Source organism: Globicephala melas, chromosome 6 (genome assembly GCF_963455315.2).
Source record: "Globicephala melas chromosome 6, mGloMel1.2, whole genome shotgun sequence".
In the NCBI taxonomy this organism is placed as follows: Eukaryota; Metazoa; Chordata; class Mammalia; order Artiodactyla; family Delphinidae; genus Globicephala; species Globicephala melas.
The window spans coordinates 114,060,385-114,079,252 of NC_083319.1; the positions used below are offsets into that span (position 1 = coordinate 114,060,385).

The 18,868-nt window shown below is 41.8% G+C and overlaps 1 protein-coding gene across 1 annotated transcript in view; it reads right to left on the bottom strand.

Moving 5' to 3' along the window:
- The window catches only part of ANXA10 (annexin A10), a 100,951-nt gene extending 83,792 nt beyond the window's left edge, over positions 1-17,159 (bottom strand). Inside the window, exons 1-2 of the mRNA XM_060301421.1 lie at positions 16,981-17,159; positions 16,830-16,890 (exon numbers count right to left, since the gene is read on the bottom strand). Of these exons, the coding sequence (XP_060157404.1) occupies positions 16,830-16,890; positions 16,981-17,159 (240 nt within the window). The remainder of the gene's footprint in view (positions 1-16,829; positions 16,891-16,980) is intronic.
- Between the last annotated feature and the right edge of the window lie 1,709 nt (positions 17,160-18,868).

The window sequence follows — 18,868 nt, forward strand, 5'->3', positions numbered from 1 at the left end:
AAACATAACTGGGGAAAGGCAACTCTATAAACAGGAAAATTTTTAGTCAAATTGTTTCTGTCACCTGGTATCAAAGACCTATATTTTTATACCAATGTTCAATTTTATTGGTTATCTTTAAGTCCCTTGAAAAGACTGGACAAATTGACAGAAGTCAGACACTGTAGAAGTATTAGATGTATTAGTCGCTAAATATCATGTTTGAAAATAATTCAGTTTATAGTTTAGACTTTCACAGCATTAGAACAGCAGTGAACATCTGCAAGAAAGTAATTCATCTTAATCTGATGAAGCTGGTTTTCCAAATTCCTAGGCCTTAGTCCCAGGCTGCAGTGAGGAATATTTTGCCCTATATCTGTACATAAGTTGATATTCTTAAAATGAAGGTCTCTATGCTTTGCAGACATTGATGATAAGGATGTGAGTAACTATTGGGTCATTAAAAGGCTCAGGGCTTACAAGTCATGGTAATAATTATTGCTAAGTGCATTTGTTTCCTATAAAATTCACATGTTTCTGTTATGTTGATCTAAACCTAATAAGTATGTGGTTGAAACTTGTATGTGAGGAGTCACAATGAATAAGGAGACATACACAGAATAGAAGCACTGTATTGATGGGGTACGTCACAAACATGTGACAGGGAACCTCAGGAGTGTGGGGACCAGCTCTGAAAAGCCACTCTTTTTAAGGCGTATTTCATATCTTCATTCCATCCAGCCCCTGCCCTACACTCTCCACCCTTCTTCCAGCTTTAGCTGAAACTGCTCTTGTTGTTTCATTGAGGAAACACCCATTAATGCAAATAGATAAGAACTTTTTCACCCGTTCGCCATGTGCCACCCTGCCCTGTGTCTTCCTCATCCCCTTAGCGATGCTCACCGCTCCTAACCTAGGACCTTTCCACATCTGTATCCAAGCACTGGACTTGTACCTTCTTTCTCACTTACACGAGGTCTTTCATCTGGAAATTATCCCGTTTCTGCTCATCATCATCATTTTTATTCTCTTAATATTTCCATCAACTCCAAAACACGTGATAGCAACTCTCATTTTAGAAAGCAAGCGACCAACCAAATAGAAAACAGCTTCCCTTGACTCCCCGTTCCCCTCCAGCCACATCTCCGTTTTCCTTCCCCCAAAGTTGGGAAGCTCCTTCACAGGGTCCTCCATCCCCCTCTTTCCTCTTGCCTCTCATTTCAGTCAGCCCCTCCCCCCAACACTGAAGCTGCTCTTGTCGTGAACAGTGGTCCTCTTTGCAAACCTAGTGGCCTGGTCTCTGTTCGCATCTATTGGGAATGGTTGCCTTACCCCCTTTTGGATGCCTGTTCTTCTCTTGCACTTGGAGGGCCACCGTCTCCTGGTTTTACTCTGACTCTGCACTGGTTGCACTTTCTCAGTCTCCTGTTCTGGAAATTCCTCCTCTTCCCAACTTCTGTATTTAGAAATGTTCCCAGGATTAGTCTTTGTTCCTCTTCTGTTTCTATGTAAACACTTGTTCTAAATGATCACATTTAATCCCTGAGCTTGAAAGCCATCCCTCCACTTAGGAATCCCAATTTTACATCTTGTCCCTGAGCTCCAAAATGTTTATGCAGCACCCTCATTTGACCGTCTAAAATGTACCAGATAGGACCGTACCTTTTCTTCACACCACTGCAGACCCGCCCTTCCATGTGAGTCAGGGCCACCACGATCCACCCACAACCCACAGAGCTGCTCAAGCCGAGAATCTCCGTCTCACCCTTCAGAGCCTTTGTCTACCTCGAGTCACCCGCAGGTCCTGGTGGCTCTGCCTTTACGATGCATCCTGAATAGGGTCACTGTATCCTCATCCACCATGGCCACCTAATCCCAGCTAAACTTCTGCACACACCGCCTCCCAGAGCTGCTTTGATGATGTGCTTTACTGTACAGGGTCCCTTCTCCACACAGAACCCAGAGTGAGTCAGATCCATCGCTCATCCCTTCCAAATCCTTCACTGAATTCTGACATTTCAAATAAAACCCGGACTTCTTCCCCAGTCGTGCAAGGCTCTACGTGGCCTGGCCCTGACTGCCTTTCTGCCCTTTTGTCCACCTCTTCTCCCACAGTTCATTCTTCCTAGACTAAAGGCCATCTCCCTGAGGTCTTGCAGACACCAAGCTCACCACTTACTCAAAACCTTCACACAGGACATTTAAACTTCCTCTTCATTTATGTAGACCCTTCCCTGTCTGCATGTTTTGACCAGGGTGGCTCTTTCTTCTTATCTAGAACTCTGCTTAAATATTGCTTCCTTAGAAATATCTTACCTGGCCAACCTGTCTTTTAAAAAAAATTTTCTTTTTATTGAAATATAGTTGATTTACAGTGTTGTGTTAAATACTGCTGTACAGCAAAGTTATTCAAGTGTACATATATATATATATACACATTCTTTTTTAAAATATTCTTTTCCATTATGGTTTATCACAGGATATTGGATATAGTTCCCTATGCTCTACAGTAGGACCTTCTTGTTTATGCATTCTATATATAATAGTTTGCATCTGCTAACCCCAAACTCCCACTCCATCCCTCCCCCACCCTCTCCCCTTTAGGCCAACCTGTTTTTAATAGACCCTTCCTCTTGCTTCACTATGTCTACCTTTATTCTGTTTTCTTCTTCACATCTTCTGTAGCGGGAATGATAGTTTTTCCTTTATTTTGTAAAATGTGTCTCTACCACTAAAATAAACTCTGTGAGACTAGAACATTTCTTGGTCTTGTTCACACCATACTCACAGAACGTAACATAGTGTATAAAATATATACAGCATCCCAAATCATTTTTGAATGAATGCATTTGCTTTTCTAAGAATTTGGAGCTGAGAGCAAGGCTGTCAGTCATGTTGGTGGGGCCGTGGCAGTGCTCTCACCCTGAAACATACATACAGATTATCTGCTAATTTAAAGACCAAAGTTATACGTCATCCGAATTCATCTACTTTTCACAAATACTCTTTTCCACGACCTTAGAAAAGTTATTATTGGTCATCCTAGCTAGCAATCTCTGTAACCTCTCTCTTTGTAGATCTCAAGATTCTTTCCAAAGCTAAATAGGAAAGGTAACCTTTCCTGAATTGTGTGGCTTATCAATTACAACAATAAATTTTTATTGCATATACCACACTCGTCCTGCTCAAAATGCCATTGTCAATTTCATACACTGACGAAGAGAATTGCTGTTGAAATCTAAAGCAATTTTTCCTGTAAATTCACATAGAATACGCAATAGGTATCCATGTCATGTATAAATGAACAAAAACGTGATTGTAAAAATTCTCTTTATCTCTGCACTTTGGACATGGGCTGATATTTGAAAGCCCATTTAAGGCTCACTCTAATTGGAAATTTGCACTGACCCTTTCCATTTCGTAGCAATAGAATTCACGAATAACAATAACCCATTTAAAATTATTTTTCAGATCAGATCTTCAAATCCTTATAGGAAGAAATTTAATTAAAAGTCAAAGAAAAAAGTAACATACTATAAAATTATTTTCATCACTTTGAAAATTAGTTTCTAGCACATTAGTTATGTATATTAATTTGAAACAAAGTTCACATTTCTGGTATAATAATTTTCATATATTTCACAGAGCTTAGGAGTCAGAGAATCATTATCATTAAAGAAGGAGAAATATTTATGATGCTAAATTGGCCTCATCTGAAATTAATACTGAAAGCAAGGCATATTAAAAGGTGGTATCACATGTTTCTGGATCATATTTACCTTTTAGTTTATCAGTACCTCTTCTTTTGTTTTGAAATGAAAACACATGATGCTCCTTATTCCTGTATGACATGTTTAACCTGGTCCTACGGAGGAGCGTGAGCTCTCGTAGAGCAAATGTGGCCAAAGTAGAGCCATAAACTTGATTTAACTTTTCTTGAAATCAGTAAATAAAGCTCATACTGTCGGATGAAAATACTCTGTTTTTAACATACATATGCTAATCTTATCCATTGAAGTAAGAAATATATTTTTGGTAAAATAAGAGATTTCATTTTGATGTGTGACTATGAAGTATTTAAAAAATAGACATGCTAGAATGTATATATCCAAGTGTGTATGGTCCTTGACCTTGGGAGTTTTTTTTTTTTTTTTAGATGGTAAGTTTCTTTTTTTCTTTTTTTCTTTTTTATAATTGCTTTGCAGTGGCGTGTCAGTTTCTGCTTTATAACAAAGTGAATCAGTTATACATATACATATGTTCCCATATCTCTCCCCTCTTGCGTCTCCCTCCCTCACACCCTCCCTATCCCACCCCTCCAGGTGGTCACAAAGCACCGAGCTGATCTCCCTGTGCTATGCGGCTGCTTCCCACTAGCTATCTACCTTACGTTTGGTAGTGTATATATGTCCATGCCTCTCTCTCACTTTGTCACGGCTTACCCTTCCCCCTCCCCATATCCTGAAGTCCGTTCTCTAGTAGGTCTGTGTCTTTATTCCTGTCTTACCCCTAGGTTCTTCATGATGTTTTTTTTTCTTAAACTCCATATATGTGTTAGCATACAGTATTTGTCTTTCTCTTTCTGACTTACTTCACTCTGCATGACAGACTCTAGGTCTATCCACCTCATTACAAATAGCTCAATTTCGTTTCTTTTTATGGCTGAGTAATATTCCATTGCATATATCTGCCACATCTTCTTTATCCGTTCATCCGATGATGGACACTTAGGTTGTTTCCATCTCCGGGCTATTGTAAATAGAGCTGCAATGAACATTTTGGTACATGACTCTTTTTGAATTATGGTTTTCTCAGGGTATATGCCCAGTAGTGAGATTGCTGGGTCATATGGTAGTTCTTTCTATTTGTAGTTTTTTAAGGAACCTCCATACTGCTCTCCATAGTGGCTGTACCAGTTCACATTCCCACCAGCAGTGCAAGAGTGTTCCCTTTTCTCCACACCCTCTCCAGCATTTATTGTTTGTAGACTTTTTGATGATGGCCATTCTGACTGGTGTGAGGTGATACCTCATTGTAGGTTTGATTTGCATTTCTCTAATGATTAGTGATGTTGAGCATCCTTTCATGTGTTTGTTGGCAGTCTGTACATCTTCTTTGGAGAAATGTCTATTTAGGTCTTCTGCCCATTTTTGGATTGGGTTTTTTGTTTTTATGTTATTGAGCTGCATGAGCTGCTTGTAAATTTTGGAGATTAATCCTTTGTCAGTTGCTTCATTTACAAATATTTTCTCCCATTCTGAGGGCTGTCTTTTGGTCTTGTTTATGGTCTCCTTTGCTGTGCAAAAGCTTTGAGGTTTCATTAGGTCCCATTTGTTTATTTTTGTTTGTATTTCCATTTGTCTAGGAGGTGGGTCAAAAAGGATCTTGCTGTGATTGATGTCATACAGTGTTCTGCCTCTGTTTTCCTCTAAGGGTTTGATAGTGTCTGGCCTTACATTTAGGTCTTTAATCCATTTTGCGCTTATTTCTTGGGAGTTTATATGTATACGATGGCAGTGATGCCATTGTTTCAGTGATAAAAGAATATTTTTGAGCACCTGATGTGCCAGCTCTCTTCTAAACTCTTCAGATAGTTCAATTTACTCCTAAAAACAATGCTATGAAGTAGGCATTATTATTAGTCCATAATATAGTCGGGGTTGAATAGACTGAAAACTAGATTCAGATAATTGACTCACAGGAGTGCAGAGAGCATCCTCGTGTAAGGCTTTCAGTGAAGAGAAGGGCCTAGAGTGGCAGGGGAGAGGGTTCAGGGAAGCAACAGGCCTGCTCATCAAGGGCCTCCTCCTTTGCGAGGATGTGGCATCTCCAGGTGGAACCATCGTTCGTGCAATGTATCTTGCTTTGAGAGATTTTGCTAAAAGTTCCTTGTGAGATCTGTATGTCTCTCCGGTTATGTAGCCAAGCCAGGCTGACTAACCAGTACCAGCAGTTCTGGGGTTATTGTGGGAGTTATTTGAGGGTTATTTTGGACACGCTGCATTTTGATACCCACCCACAGTTCTGAAAGGAATACAGCGCTTTGCATTGGGGTTCTTTACCTTCCAGGCACGTCAAGCCTGTTTTCTGGACTGTATCGCAACCTTGTTGACTAGTACCCAAGAACTGGCAAAAGTCACTTTTGCTGTTGTCTGCGTCCCCTGATGTTGTGAGGAACACCACTTAATTCTGCCCACTGGGAAGGTTTTTCTTTTACCTCTTGAGTTAATGTAACATCATCAGTGCGTCAACAGAGCCCCTGTTCTCTAGATGGAATGTAGGTTGGTCATCTAGATCGTTGATGAGCATCTACAATCCATGCTGCTTGGACCCTTTGATAATGTGTTACGGGGGGGCATCACTCTGTCACATCCTTCCATAAGTCCACAGGGAGATGTAGGACCCAAAGGGATGCCAGCCTCCTGTTCATACACGTGCTGAGGACCCCAGTGGTCCCCCCATTGGATGTTCTTGAATGCACTATTTCTTTTAAAGATAACGAATTTCATTATATTCTTCCCTTCATTTCCCTCCGTGTAGTTTGATGATATGACATAACCCACAATGATAGGTATCTCAAGTCTCAAATTTATGTCCTTTATAGTGGGAACAGTTTCAATTAAGTCCCCAGTAACAGTAACAAGCCCAGTCGTTTTCACATGGTGTCCGGGAACTTGCATCAGGTTACTTTCCAGTCTGAATACCAGCGGGTGCCACTGGGTGGCAGCAACAGGCTTTTGCCAAATGCTGCAGCCAGCTTCTAAGGGACAGTGGGAGAGGGGGGTACAAAGGCTTGACTGTGCTATGGTTCTTTCTTATTTATTTATTTATTTTTGGCTGCGTTGGGTCTTCGTTGCTGCGCGCGGGCTTTCTCTAGTTGCGGCGAGCGGGGGCTACTCTTTGTTGCGGTGCGTGGGCTTCACATTGCGGTGGCTTCTCTTATTGTGGAGCATGGGCTCTAGGTGCCCGGGCTGCAGTAGTTGTGGCTCTCAGGCTTTAGAGCGCAGGTTCAGTAGTTGTGGCTCACGGGCTTAGCTGCTCTGCGGCATGTAGGATCTTCCCGGACCAGGACTCGAACCCTTGTCCCCTGCATTGGCAGGCAGATTATCAACCACTGCGCCACCAGGGAAGTCCCTGTGCTATGGTTCTTTGAGGGCCTGAAAAAGGACAAAACTGCTGTTTCTCAAAGCTCTACTCAAATTTAGAATTTTTTTCTTGGTAATTTTATGAATAGGGGCTAATAAATTTCTCAGATGTTACATGTGGTTTCTCTACAAACCAACCAACCTACCTAATCAATTTTAGTTCTCCTTGCTTTGATTTTGGAAATGGCAGGACCAATAACTCAGTTTTGGTTGTCTGAGGGATGCCCTAGTCACCCCTGTCCAAGAGATGTCAGGGCATTTCACGGTTTTTGCTGAACCCTGAAATTTAGTTGCTTTACAAAGTGTCTTCTGGTGTCATATGGCTAACAGGTATATCAATCCTTCTAATTCAGTTTTAGCTTAGGGACCAGACTGAGAAATACACTTATCAATAATGTAATAAATAACTGTGCTTTCCAACTGAATCTTTATCTCTAATGGCAAAAATATGTAAAGAACTCATACAACTCAGTAGAACAAAAAAGCAAACAAGATGATTAAACAATGGAAAGAGGAACTGAATAGACATTTCACCAAAGACTTAATCATACAGATGGCCAAGAGGTACATGAAAAAGTGTTCAGCGTCACTAATCATCAGGGAAATGCACATCAAAATCACAGTGAGATATCACCTCACGCTTGTCAGAATGGCCATCATCAAAAAGTCTATAAACAATAAATGCTGCAGAGGGTGTGGAGAAAAGGGAGCCCTCCTACACTGTTGGTGGGAATGTAAATTGGTGCAGCCACTATGGAGAACAGTATGGAGGTTCCTTAAAAAACTAAAAATAGAACTACCATATGACCCAGCAATTCCCCTCCTGGGTGTATATAGAAAGGAAATAAAAATGGGATATTGAAGAGGTATCTTCTCCCCCATGTTCACTGCAGCATTATTCACAATAGTCAGAGTGTGGAAACAACCTGAGTGTCTGTCAGTGGATGAATGGCTAGAGAAGATGTGATACGGAATATTATTATTCAGCCACAAGAAAGAAGGAAACCCTGTCATTTTTGGCAATGTGGATGGACCTTGAGGGCATTATGCTAAGTGAAGTATGACAGAGAAAGTCAAATGCTGCATGATCTCATGTGTGAAATCTAAAAAAGCTGAGCTTATTGAAACAGAGAGTAGGATGGGGATTACCAGGGCTGCGGGTGGGGAGATGGGGAGATGTTGGTCAAAGATACAGACTTCAGACTTCCAGCTGTAAGGTGAATAATTTCTGGCAAGAGCAGGAAAATTTAAATATCTTCATGAAAACACAGTAAAAGTGTATTTTTCCATCCATCTCACATGAATGCAAATTGGCTTTGAATTTCTTCTTAAGTAGAAATGGAGGGAAAGCATTAGACACATTGATCCCAGACCTGCGGTCTCCCTTAGCTTGTCCCCCTGTCTGAATATTTAATGTCACACCATGCACTGCTTGTGGCCTGGAGGCCCTTGTTTTTTAAGATTTTCCTCATCTCCAGCGAGTCTCCAGGATTCTTCAGCTTTTCTCACAGACCATTAAACAGGAATTTGTGGGTATTGACGCACTGCTTGTGGCCTGGGGGCCATTGTTTTTTAAGATTTTTATCATCTACAGCGAGTCTCCAGGATCCTTCAGCTTTTCTCACAGGCCATTAAACAAGGAATTTGTGGGTATTGATGTCCCTGCCTCTAAAAGAACTTTAATCAAAATTTCTTTTTGCACCTCAGGTGTCCAACCCTGGTCTCTCCTAATTGTTTTAAATTAGCCACTTGAGTGGGCTTAGATAATTGTCAAAGTTCTCATTACCATGCTCCATTAAAAGAGAACAAAGAACAGATTTGCAGGACAGCCTCTTCCCCAATGTTTGGGGTGAGATAAGACCTTCCATTCGAACATCAAGTCCATCCCAATAATACAGTCTGGTGGGGTGAGACAGCACACAGGCACACACACACCTTTTGTTCATAAATCCCTATATTTTAAGCCACACTTTTACCTGTATCTGAAACCAAGCAGGACCCTGTGGGGCTCCTGTGCATGGAAGCCTCTCTGTCCCCTGTTTCTTGTTTGTAGGGAACAGACCCCAGCTTCCATGACCTTCCCCGAGTTCCAAAGGGCAGGTTCAAACAGTTGCTGATCAGGGAAGGGAGGGGATGCAGAGACAAGGGAGAAGCAGTCAAGAAGCAATAGTGCAGCCTTGGGGCAGGTCCTGGTTCCCCCTCCAGGGATACACAGAACCATATCTTTGGGCTCTTCTGCAGAACTAAAGCCCCCATCAAATGGAAGATGCTAGAATTCTTCATTCCAGAGAGGGTCACAGTTTGATAACCTTGAGAAGCTCATCAGGAGACCACCTGAGGCCAGATTACAAGAACGCAGGCCCTGCCCACACCCTGATCCTTTACTGGGAACCCTGCCCTTGACATGGCTAGAAAACTCCTCCTCAAATCCCCCCAGATTGGGGCACACAGTGTTTCAGGGCAGGAGACCGCTGTGGCCCCCTTTGCCTCGCAAAGCAAGAAAGCTCTTCTTTTCTACTTCACCCAGAACTCTGTCTCTGAGATTTGATTTGGCACTGGTGCACAGAGGCCGAGTTTTCAGCATCAAATTCTTTGCACTGGCTCACCATCTTTCCTGATGTAATTATAGTGCCTGCGAACTTTTCATCAGTTTCCAGTGTGGCATCGTGTCAGGCACCCGTGTCTGGCCATCTAACCAAAGCCTCTTTGTGTCCTCAGGCTGCTCTACCCACATCACTGTCCACAGCCTCGGGCCCCTCACTGGTGGCTGAGCATAGCGACCTTGGCCCTTCTGTCATTCAGATTCTTTCTTTACCTTTTTTCCACACAATTGTAATTGGCCTTTACTCCAGGAATTATAAATTCCTTTTTGTATTATAATCAGATTTTAGAAAATTCATTAAGGCTAGGGTAATGTGAGCAAATCTGTCCCAGTTTTCTCAGAGCTTGAAGAGTTGGTGATGCAAGAAGATCATCTCATCATTAAAATGAGATGTATAGTGACTCATTAAAAATTTAGTACTTACACCATGTATTGTGTCCTTTTAATGCTATTTTAAAATTTTGAAATTAATTAAAATTAGTTTTTAATTAAAATATAGTTGGGGCTTCCCTGGTGGCGCAGTGGTTGAGAGTCCGCCTGCTGATGCAGGGGCCGCGGGTTCGTGCCCCGGTCCGGGAAGATCCCACATGCCGCGGAGCGGCTGGGCCCGTGAGCCATGGCTGCTGAGCCTGTGCGTCCGGAGCCTGTGCTCTGCAACGGGAGAGGCCACAACAGTGAGAGACCCGTGTAGCGCAAAAAAAAAAAAAAAAAAAAAAAAAAAAAAAATATATATATATATATATAGTTGATTTACAATGTTGTGTTAGTTTCCAGTATGTATATATATATATACACATATATTTATTTATGTATATATCTCTTTTCTTTTTTAGATTCTTTACGCATATAGGTTATTACAAGATACTGAGTAGAGTTCCGTGTGCTCTACAGTAGGTCCTTGTTGGTTATCTGTTTTACATATAGTAGTTTGTATCTGCTAATCCCAAACTTCTAATTTATCCCTCCCCCACTTGCCCCTAACCATACATTTGTTTTCTGTGCCTGTGATCAACCTACTGAATACTTAAGATTCAGTTTAAATGTCCTGAGGTACTTTTTACCCCTTTTCTCCTTATTTCCTTTCTTTAGAATAACCCTAATCTTCTCTCATCATTAGCCCCCCACCCCCCTTGCAGTAACTGGGCCAAGAGCCTCCCAGTTTCCCACACCCGAGCTCGTCCCTGCAGCAGTAAAGCCTTGCACGGAGCCGGAGCAGCAGGGGCCTCTTACAGCACAACACTGCCCATATCTTGATCAAAAGTACGGAGTTAGGAGAAAGTTTAGGACTATTAAAACTAATCAAAGTGACTTGTATTCAGCACACTTCAGTGGCCTCAGAAAGAAGTATTCCACTGAATATCTGAGGGTGGGTTTGGACAATTCTCCTTTCTGGTTTGTGTTATTTACCTCTCCCCTTGCAGAGGTTAACAGATTGGGGGTTGGCCCCTGTATCTACGTTATGGCCAAAGCTGCCGGAAGTGAGGGTCCTGAGTACAAACGAACATGCTTGCCCGTTTGACAGTACCCCATGCAGGGGAAGCGGCTCTTTGATTTCCACGCAAAACATTTGATCTCAGTAGAGGTTCAGAAGTGATTTTGTGACTATCTCCAGTGTGGCTTAACCTGTGCAGCTGAATATCCTAGTGTTTCTGTAGTCTCTTGATCCCCTCCCCCGTTGTAAACAGTTCGTGACTTTTGTTCATACAGGGGACATATTTTGACAAAACAGTTATCTCCCCAGTCCCCTTGGGCGTTACAGGCTGAGCCACGTGCCACGGTCTGTGGCCTTGGAACCCACCCGCTGCTTCTCTTCGCTGTCATTTTCTCCCCAAGAGACAGAGGCAGCCAAGGTGCAGAGCTGGGTCGACTCCCAAGTTCGTTTAGCTGTTTGCCCCCGGGGTTGGGATCTTCCTCTCGCACATCGCACATCGCTGACAGGCATGCACCCTCCCACGATGGGCGCAGCATTTGTGCGAGTTCCTGCCAGGGATGGGGGGAGGCGTTGGGTTCCTGAACCCCCCAATCCTTCTTCATTGCTTATTCTCCCAAACAGAGGCGTCGCCATTATTTAAATGATGCAGTCTGCCACCTGCACAGATTGAAACAAGTGGTGTAATTGAAAGGACTCACAAGAGCGCCTGGAACGCACACCCAAAAGGTTATTTTATTTTATTTATTTTATTTTTTAATTGAAGTACAGCCGATTCACAATGCTGTGTTCATTACTGCTGTACAGCAAAGTGATTCAGTTATACATATATATATATATATAATCTTTTTCATTATATTCTTTTTCATTATAGTTTATCAGAGGATTCTGAATATAGTTCCCTGTGCTATACAGTAGGACCTTGTTGTTTATCCATTCCATATGTAAAAGCTTCCATCTGCTGACCCTAAGCTCCCAGTTCATCCCTCCCCCACCCCCCTCCCCCTTGGCAACCACCAGTCTGTTCTGTCTGTGAGTCTGTTTCTGTTTGTGAAACCATCTATGAAACAGAAAGAAAAGGTTTTATTCAAGGCACGAGCAGCGCAGTGGAGAGCGTACGGGGAAGTGTGAGGTCCTGGTTCAGGTGCAGCCTCGCAAAGCCTTCTCGTTTGCCCAGGACACACTTCATCGGCAGGTTGAACCCTCACGATTGTGTGATGAACTTTAGTTTGGGAAGACGTCCCTAAAGTCTCCAGGGGGATGTTTTACACCCTGATCACATAATCAACAAGGCTGTGTAACAGGAAATACCAGGCGTAAGCCAGAAACAGCTTGAACAGTTTGTCGCCACCAGGGAAGTTTTCACCTTTAAATAGCACATTACAAAGTATTAGTTACAACACCGCCTCCCCTTACCTTGATCAACAGTCAGTTCCAGACTTGCAGGTGACCCCGAGATAAGCATAGAGGGGGGTAAGCCTAAAATAACTCTATGTACACAGGCAGCCTGAGCATGGGCGGTCTGGCCACAGTACAGGCAGACCTCAGAGGATTAAACGGTCATGGAAGGTCCTCATGAACAAATATTTTGTTTACTTGTAGATTTTAAAGGAATAAAATAACGTTTATTCATTATCTTTCTTCCTAATCAAATCATAATATATTTGACCCCTGTTTTGTTCTTGTTAGATATATATTATGCTGTATGTATAGTGGTAATTAGTGAAAAGTTTATATTTTATATTTTTACTTAACATATGACACACACTTTTCATGCTCCAAAGGAAGTTTTATATTTATTATTTTAATGGCTGAATAATATTCTATCAAATGACTGTACCTTAATTTAATGCCTAGACTATTGTCTTTTTCCCAGTTTGCTTTCTATTATAAATATTATTTTAATAAACTAAACTTATTTCCTTTTATATCACTTTTAATAAACTTTATTTCCTTTTATATTAGTTCCTTCGGTTAAATTCTTAGAAGTATGATATTAAGTCAAAGAGTACACTTCTTATTTGTATAAGAAAAAACATTTTTATTTTATTTTTGAAGTTTTTGCCATCTTATGACTAATAAACTTTTGAATCTATATTCTTTCAAGACACTCTTGCTAGCATGGATTAGTTTCTTTCTAATTAAATATGCATTGAACTGTATCTCATTACACTTTTAATTTGCATTTTGAAATTATATTGTGCATGTCAATTTTCCACTTTCACATTAATTGATTTTTACCCTTGTATGAGTAGTTCATATGCTTAGCCCATTTTTCTTCACATATTTCTTGCAAATCTGAAGGAGTTCTTTATGTAATACACACCAATAGTGTAATTTATGCCACTGCACCAAATAAATCTGTTGTAAGAGAGTTGCTAGTGAATAAGATGCTCATTTTTGCCATGAGGTCACCCAGCACGCGTTTGAGCTCTTCTCCTTCCATTCTGCAGAGGTGGGTTTGGGATTGCGGGCAGGAGAGTCCTGTTTAGAATATTTGTAATCATCTTATTTAACTCTATTAGATGGCAAGGAAAGCCTCTCTTTTCCATTTATGACAACAAAGGCAACACCTTGGTGGTATTTTCCATTGATCCACACATGCATTTGAGATCATGAAAAGGTGTATTAAGTCATGATTAAAATATGATGACACTGACTGGAGGAGGTTAAAGACCAATTATCCTAACCAGGCTGTGGGGAGAGGAGGGAAGGTGAGGGAAGAGAAGGGGAGGGGGGAGGGGAGGGGCAGAAAGGGGGGAGGGGGAGGAGAAGGAATGGGGGAGGGGAGGGGAGAGGGGGAGGGAGGGGAGGGGAGGAGTTCTTGGCTCCCACTGAGTCAGTCACAGTGTTTTCGAGATTTAACGATTCTGCTAATCTTCATGCAACCCAATAAGATGGGTATGATTATTTCTTCCATTTCACAGAGGAGGAAACTAAGGGACCAACGAATTGATCAAAGTCAAGAGGTTTATTAATGATGGTACTGGAATATGTCTGGGCAACTGATTTCAGTCTGTTCACTAAACCACTACACTGACCTTCTCTAATGGAATTATTATTATCTATTATAATGCATGGAACAAAGTTATTAAAAATAATATTGATAACATTGAATTGTTCTATACGACTATCGAATTATTACAGGTGTACTAGTGAGCTTTAGTATCTTACGTTTGTGGTTGTAACTCTTATTCTTTAGTGACAATAAAATATTTGTGATGACAAGTTAATGATATGCAGTTTCTATACTTTGCAAACTGAAAGCGAGATTCTTGCTGTTCTGTTGATCCCTGACTATTCTAAAATAAATAGAAAATGGACAACTAATGAAGGGAGAAATTTTCTTCATACCTAATTTGTACTTAATTTTTTCTTATAGATATATAGACTGCTAGATTTTTTTCACTTTTTTTCTAAACTGCTGTAGGTCTGAAATGTTTAAATATATGTAGTAAATGTTACACATGGCAATATGTTTTTATATAATACACATATCACTGACACAACAATTTGATTATGATGCCTTAATGTTTTCTTCGGATTTATTTTGCTTGGAGTTTGTTGAGCTTTTCGAATCTGTGGGTGTATAGTTTTTGTTTATTTGGAAAAACTTGGCCACTTCGCTTCAAATATGTTTTCTAGTTCTTGGCTTCTCTCTTCTCTTTTCTGGAACTCCAACTATATATCTGTTAAACAGGGTGATATAATCCCATAAATGACTCAGACTCTATTTGTTAGCTGCCGTTTTTTCTTCCTGTGTTTCAGTTTGTATAGTTGATATTATTTTGTCCTCAAGTGCACTGGTCTTTCTTCCTATACTGTTTAATTTGCTTTTAATCTCAACCAGCACATTTTTTCATTTCATATTATACTTTTCAAGTTCATTTGTCTGCCTAGTAATGTCTACATGTCTGTATATTTTTCCTCTTTATTTCCTACCTTTTTCCTCTTTATTTTCATTATTGCTTTCAATTTCCTGAGTATTTCTGCAATACCTGTTTTAAGGAGCTTGCTGCTCCTTTCAAAATTTCTACCAGTTTTTGTCTGTTTTTATTAACTAATTTTTATCCAGTTTACAGATCAGAGTTTGTTTGTATTTTTTTTTGGATGGGGGTTTACAGGCCTATGTTTCACCAGATGCTGGTATTGCATTTATTATATTGTTGAATATCTGTATTTTCTTGTCTTTCTCTATAGAATTTTGGGCTTTGATTTGGCAGGTAGTTAAATTACCTGTTTCTGGCTTGTTCTTAAGCTTTTGTAGGATGGGTTTGAAGAGATGGCATATTAAAATTTAGAAAGTCCAATTACATTTGTAATCCGGATAAACAACAAAGCATTTATTTCGGGAAAAGTATGTCCTGTGCAACACTAAAAATAGAAAATGGGACATTAAAGTGAAGCTTCAGTCGCAATATTTGAGACATACTTATAAAAAATGTTATTTATCTAAAATTTATCTAAAATTCAAGTAGACTATCCTGTATTTTTATTTGCCTGATTTGTCAGTCCTAGTAGTTGTCATTTTGGAGTCTCTACCAAATGGCCCAGGTATTCACCCAGAGCTCTCTGCTTTGGCGGGTTGGATGGACATCCGTCCCCTGCCATCCCTCTCTGACCTCTAGGAATTTCTCAGCTTACAACCTGCTGGCAGTTCTCCTTTGCCCACCCTTGGGCATTTTCATCCTGTGCTTGTGCAGATCAGTCTTCAGACAAGGACTTTGGGAGGATCCTAGGTACATTTCTTGGACTCTGTTTAGTTTCCTACGGCTGTAACAAATCACTACACACTTAATGGCTGTAGACAATAGAAATGTATTCTCTCACAGTTCTGGAGGCCAGGCGTCTAAAATCAGCACAGGCAACTATACTCAATATTTTGTAATAACTTGTATGGGAAAGGAATCTGGATAAGAATACATATATGTGTGTGTGTGTGTGTGTGTGTGTGTGTATATATATGTATGTATAACTGAATCACTTTGCTGTATACCTGAAACTAACACAACTTTGTAAATGAACTATATGGAAAGAAAGGAAGGAAGGAAGGGAGATAGGGAGGAAGGAACTAAGGAAGGAAGAGAAAGAAGAAAGAAAGAAAAAAGAAAGAAAAGAAAAGAAAGGAAGGAGGAAAAGAAAGAAAAAGAAAGAAAAAAAAGAAAGAAAAAATCAGTACCACTGGACTGAGGTCACACCCCCGGGTAGTTATATTACATCCATCTAAATTGGGCAGGTTCCTACCACATGTGTCACAGTGCTGTCCGATCTCGAAGCACACACAGGCTCTCCCCTTTTTGCCACTGCCTGTGTGCATCCCATCCCGTATGCTAGAAAGGACCTTCCTTCCATTGTTCCCCATACAGCTTCCCCATTAGCCCCGCTCTCTTCTGGGAAACTAACTCTCTTAGGTAACTAGCACATCCTCACCCTGTGCCTACCAACTGTATTCTTCCTCTTTTGTAAATGCCACTTAAATTACTTTATTCCTTTTACATCCTAGTGAAGTCAGAGAGAACATCGGCCAGGAGACCACTCTGCCTGGATAATCTGCCGGGACCAGAGTTCCTGGAAAGCTGTTCTACTCCCAGTTAAGGTTGATTAGACCTAAAGGCACAAACTGAAACCAGCCGAGGGAAAAGCCGCACAGGGCGGAGTGCAGCGAGGGCCACACCGGGAGCGTCCACCTGTCGCGTCTCCGTGGCGTCAGGACGGCCTCACTCTTCTCCTGCTGGCTGTGACAGCATACACGGAGTGTCGCCAGCAGAGACACTCACTGCGCCTTGCTGTCAGGAGGCTTCGCTAGAGTCTGTTGACTGCATCACCGATCTGTGGTCTCAGCCCGTCCAGAGGTTGAGCAGGTACCATGGGATGTGAAGCTCCAGCCACCGATCATCCTGGCAGACCGTCCCATGGCTGCTGCAGGTGAACAAGGACACCCGCACTGGGCAGGACCCTCCGAGGGCAGAGTCCCTACCAGCAGCTGCGCAAAGTCCAGACCCATCTTTCGGTGAGTTTATGTCTTTTTGCTGACTACATTTTCACCTGTTTTATCCTTCCTGTTGGCGTTCCATGGATATCTTCATAGGAATGAATACATATTTTCAAATGAGTGAATATTTTAACGTGATGTATGTTGATTTAATTTTCAGCGTGTGAGCTCTTTTCTCAGCACGTGTTACTATTTTAGGGTAAAAGAGCAAGAGTGATAAATCAAAGTCTAAGTAGTGAATTCATGTCTGAATTATGTGTGCATGTCCGAGAATCGACATAATGCTCATCTGGAGCAAAGCTCGTTCCTCGTGATGGTTGAGAGAGAAAGTCCAGGATGGAGCTGAGGGAGCGGGGCTGAGAGATGAGTTTAGGCCAAGGGCGCGGAGTCTGAAGGCCCTTTAAAAATCCGTATTTGCATGACTAAATTCTGGCTTATGCCCATTCTGAGGAAGGTAGTGGAATGTCTAAGGGGTCCTAACCAGCATCTATAATGACCTGCAAACAAGAGAGGATTCAGGCTGCTTCTCATATAATTCGTGCACTTTCTTCACGAAGGCTAAGGGTCTCTCTCTGGCTGCTGTGAATGCATGTCTGTTGTTTTCAGGAGACACGTGTGAAAGTTACAGGCAAATCTTCCTCAGAATTGTGATGGGCTGAATTGTGTCTTCCTCACGTTCCCATGTGGAAGTCCTGACCCCCAGTACCTCAGAATGTGACTGTATTTGGAGACACGGTCTTTACACAGATGGTTGAATTAAATTGAGGCCGGTAGGTGGGCCCCAACCTGACAGCATGGTGCCCTTAGAGGGAGAGGAGGTTAGGACCCCCAGAGGCACCGTGGGCATGTGCGCAGGGGAAGACCCGGTGAGGACACAGTGAGGAGGTGGCCGCCTGAGGCTTCATTAGGAGTGACGCCTGCCCGCGCCTCGGTCTTGAGCTCCTAGCTTCCAGGCTGAGAGAATTCATTCCTGCTGTTTAAGTTACCCCGTCCGAGGGCTTTGGTTATGGCGGCCCGAGCAAACTAATACCAGGATCCTTCTGCAGACTCCACAGGGATCTCTTCTTTATGCTTCCAAGACCAGTCCATGAAGAATCAGTTGAAAAATGAGTACATCTTAAAGCTCTAAATCCTGACATCTGCTGGAAGTGTTCATCCTGTATACCTGACACTCCTCATAGATTAAAGCGGTGGTGGTCCGTGCGGGCGAGCCTTCAAGGGTTCTCACTCACAGGTACCTGCCCAGCTGATGCCCTTTGAGACTTTGTGGAGGATTACACATGGGGGTATACTTCCGTCTCAGAGGTCAACCTCTTTACGTTAGAGTAAACCAGGAAGCCCCATAGCAACGTAGTGGTGATTAAGAGCAGTTAGGGATGAGTGATGCCCTGGTGCGTATGGGAAGGATCATTGAAAAGATACATTTTTCTGTGTGTCTAGACTTAGTGCAATGTTCCAGGTACTCCTGAGGAAGGAAGGAAGGAAGGAGGTGAGAGACAGAGAAAAAGAGGGAGCAAGGGAGACAGAGGCAGGAGAAATGGTGAGTGTTTATTGTATGTAGCGTGTTCAAAGCAAGCAGTAGACACGTTGTCATTGACCAACCCTTACTGGAAACAAACTAACATGATGTTCATGTATAAGACGTTAATGCCTTGAAAGGGTTTTAAATGAATTTTGCATAGGATGAGGAATTCTGATAGTGTTACTAAAAATATTCCTAT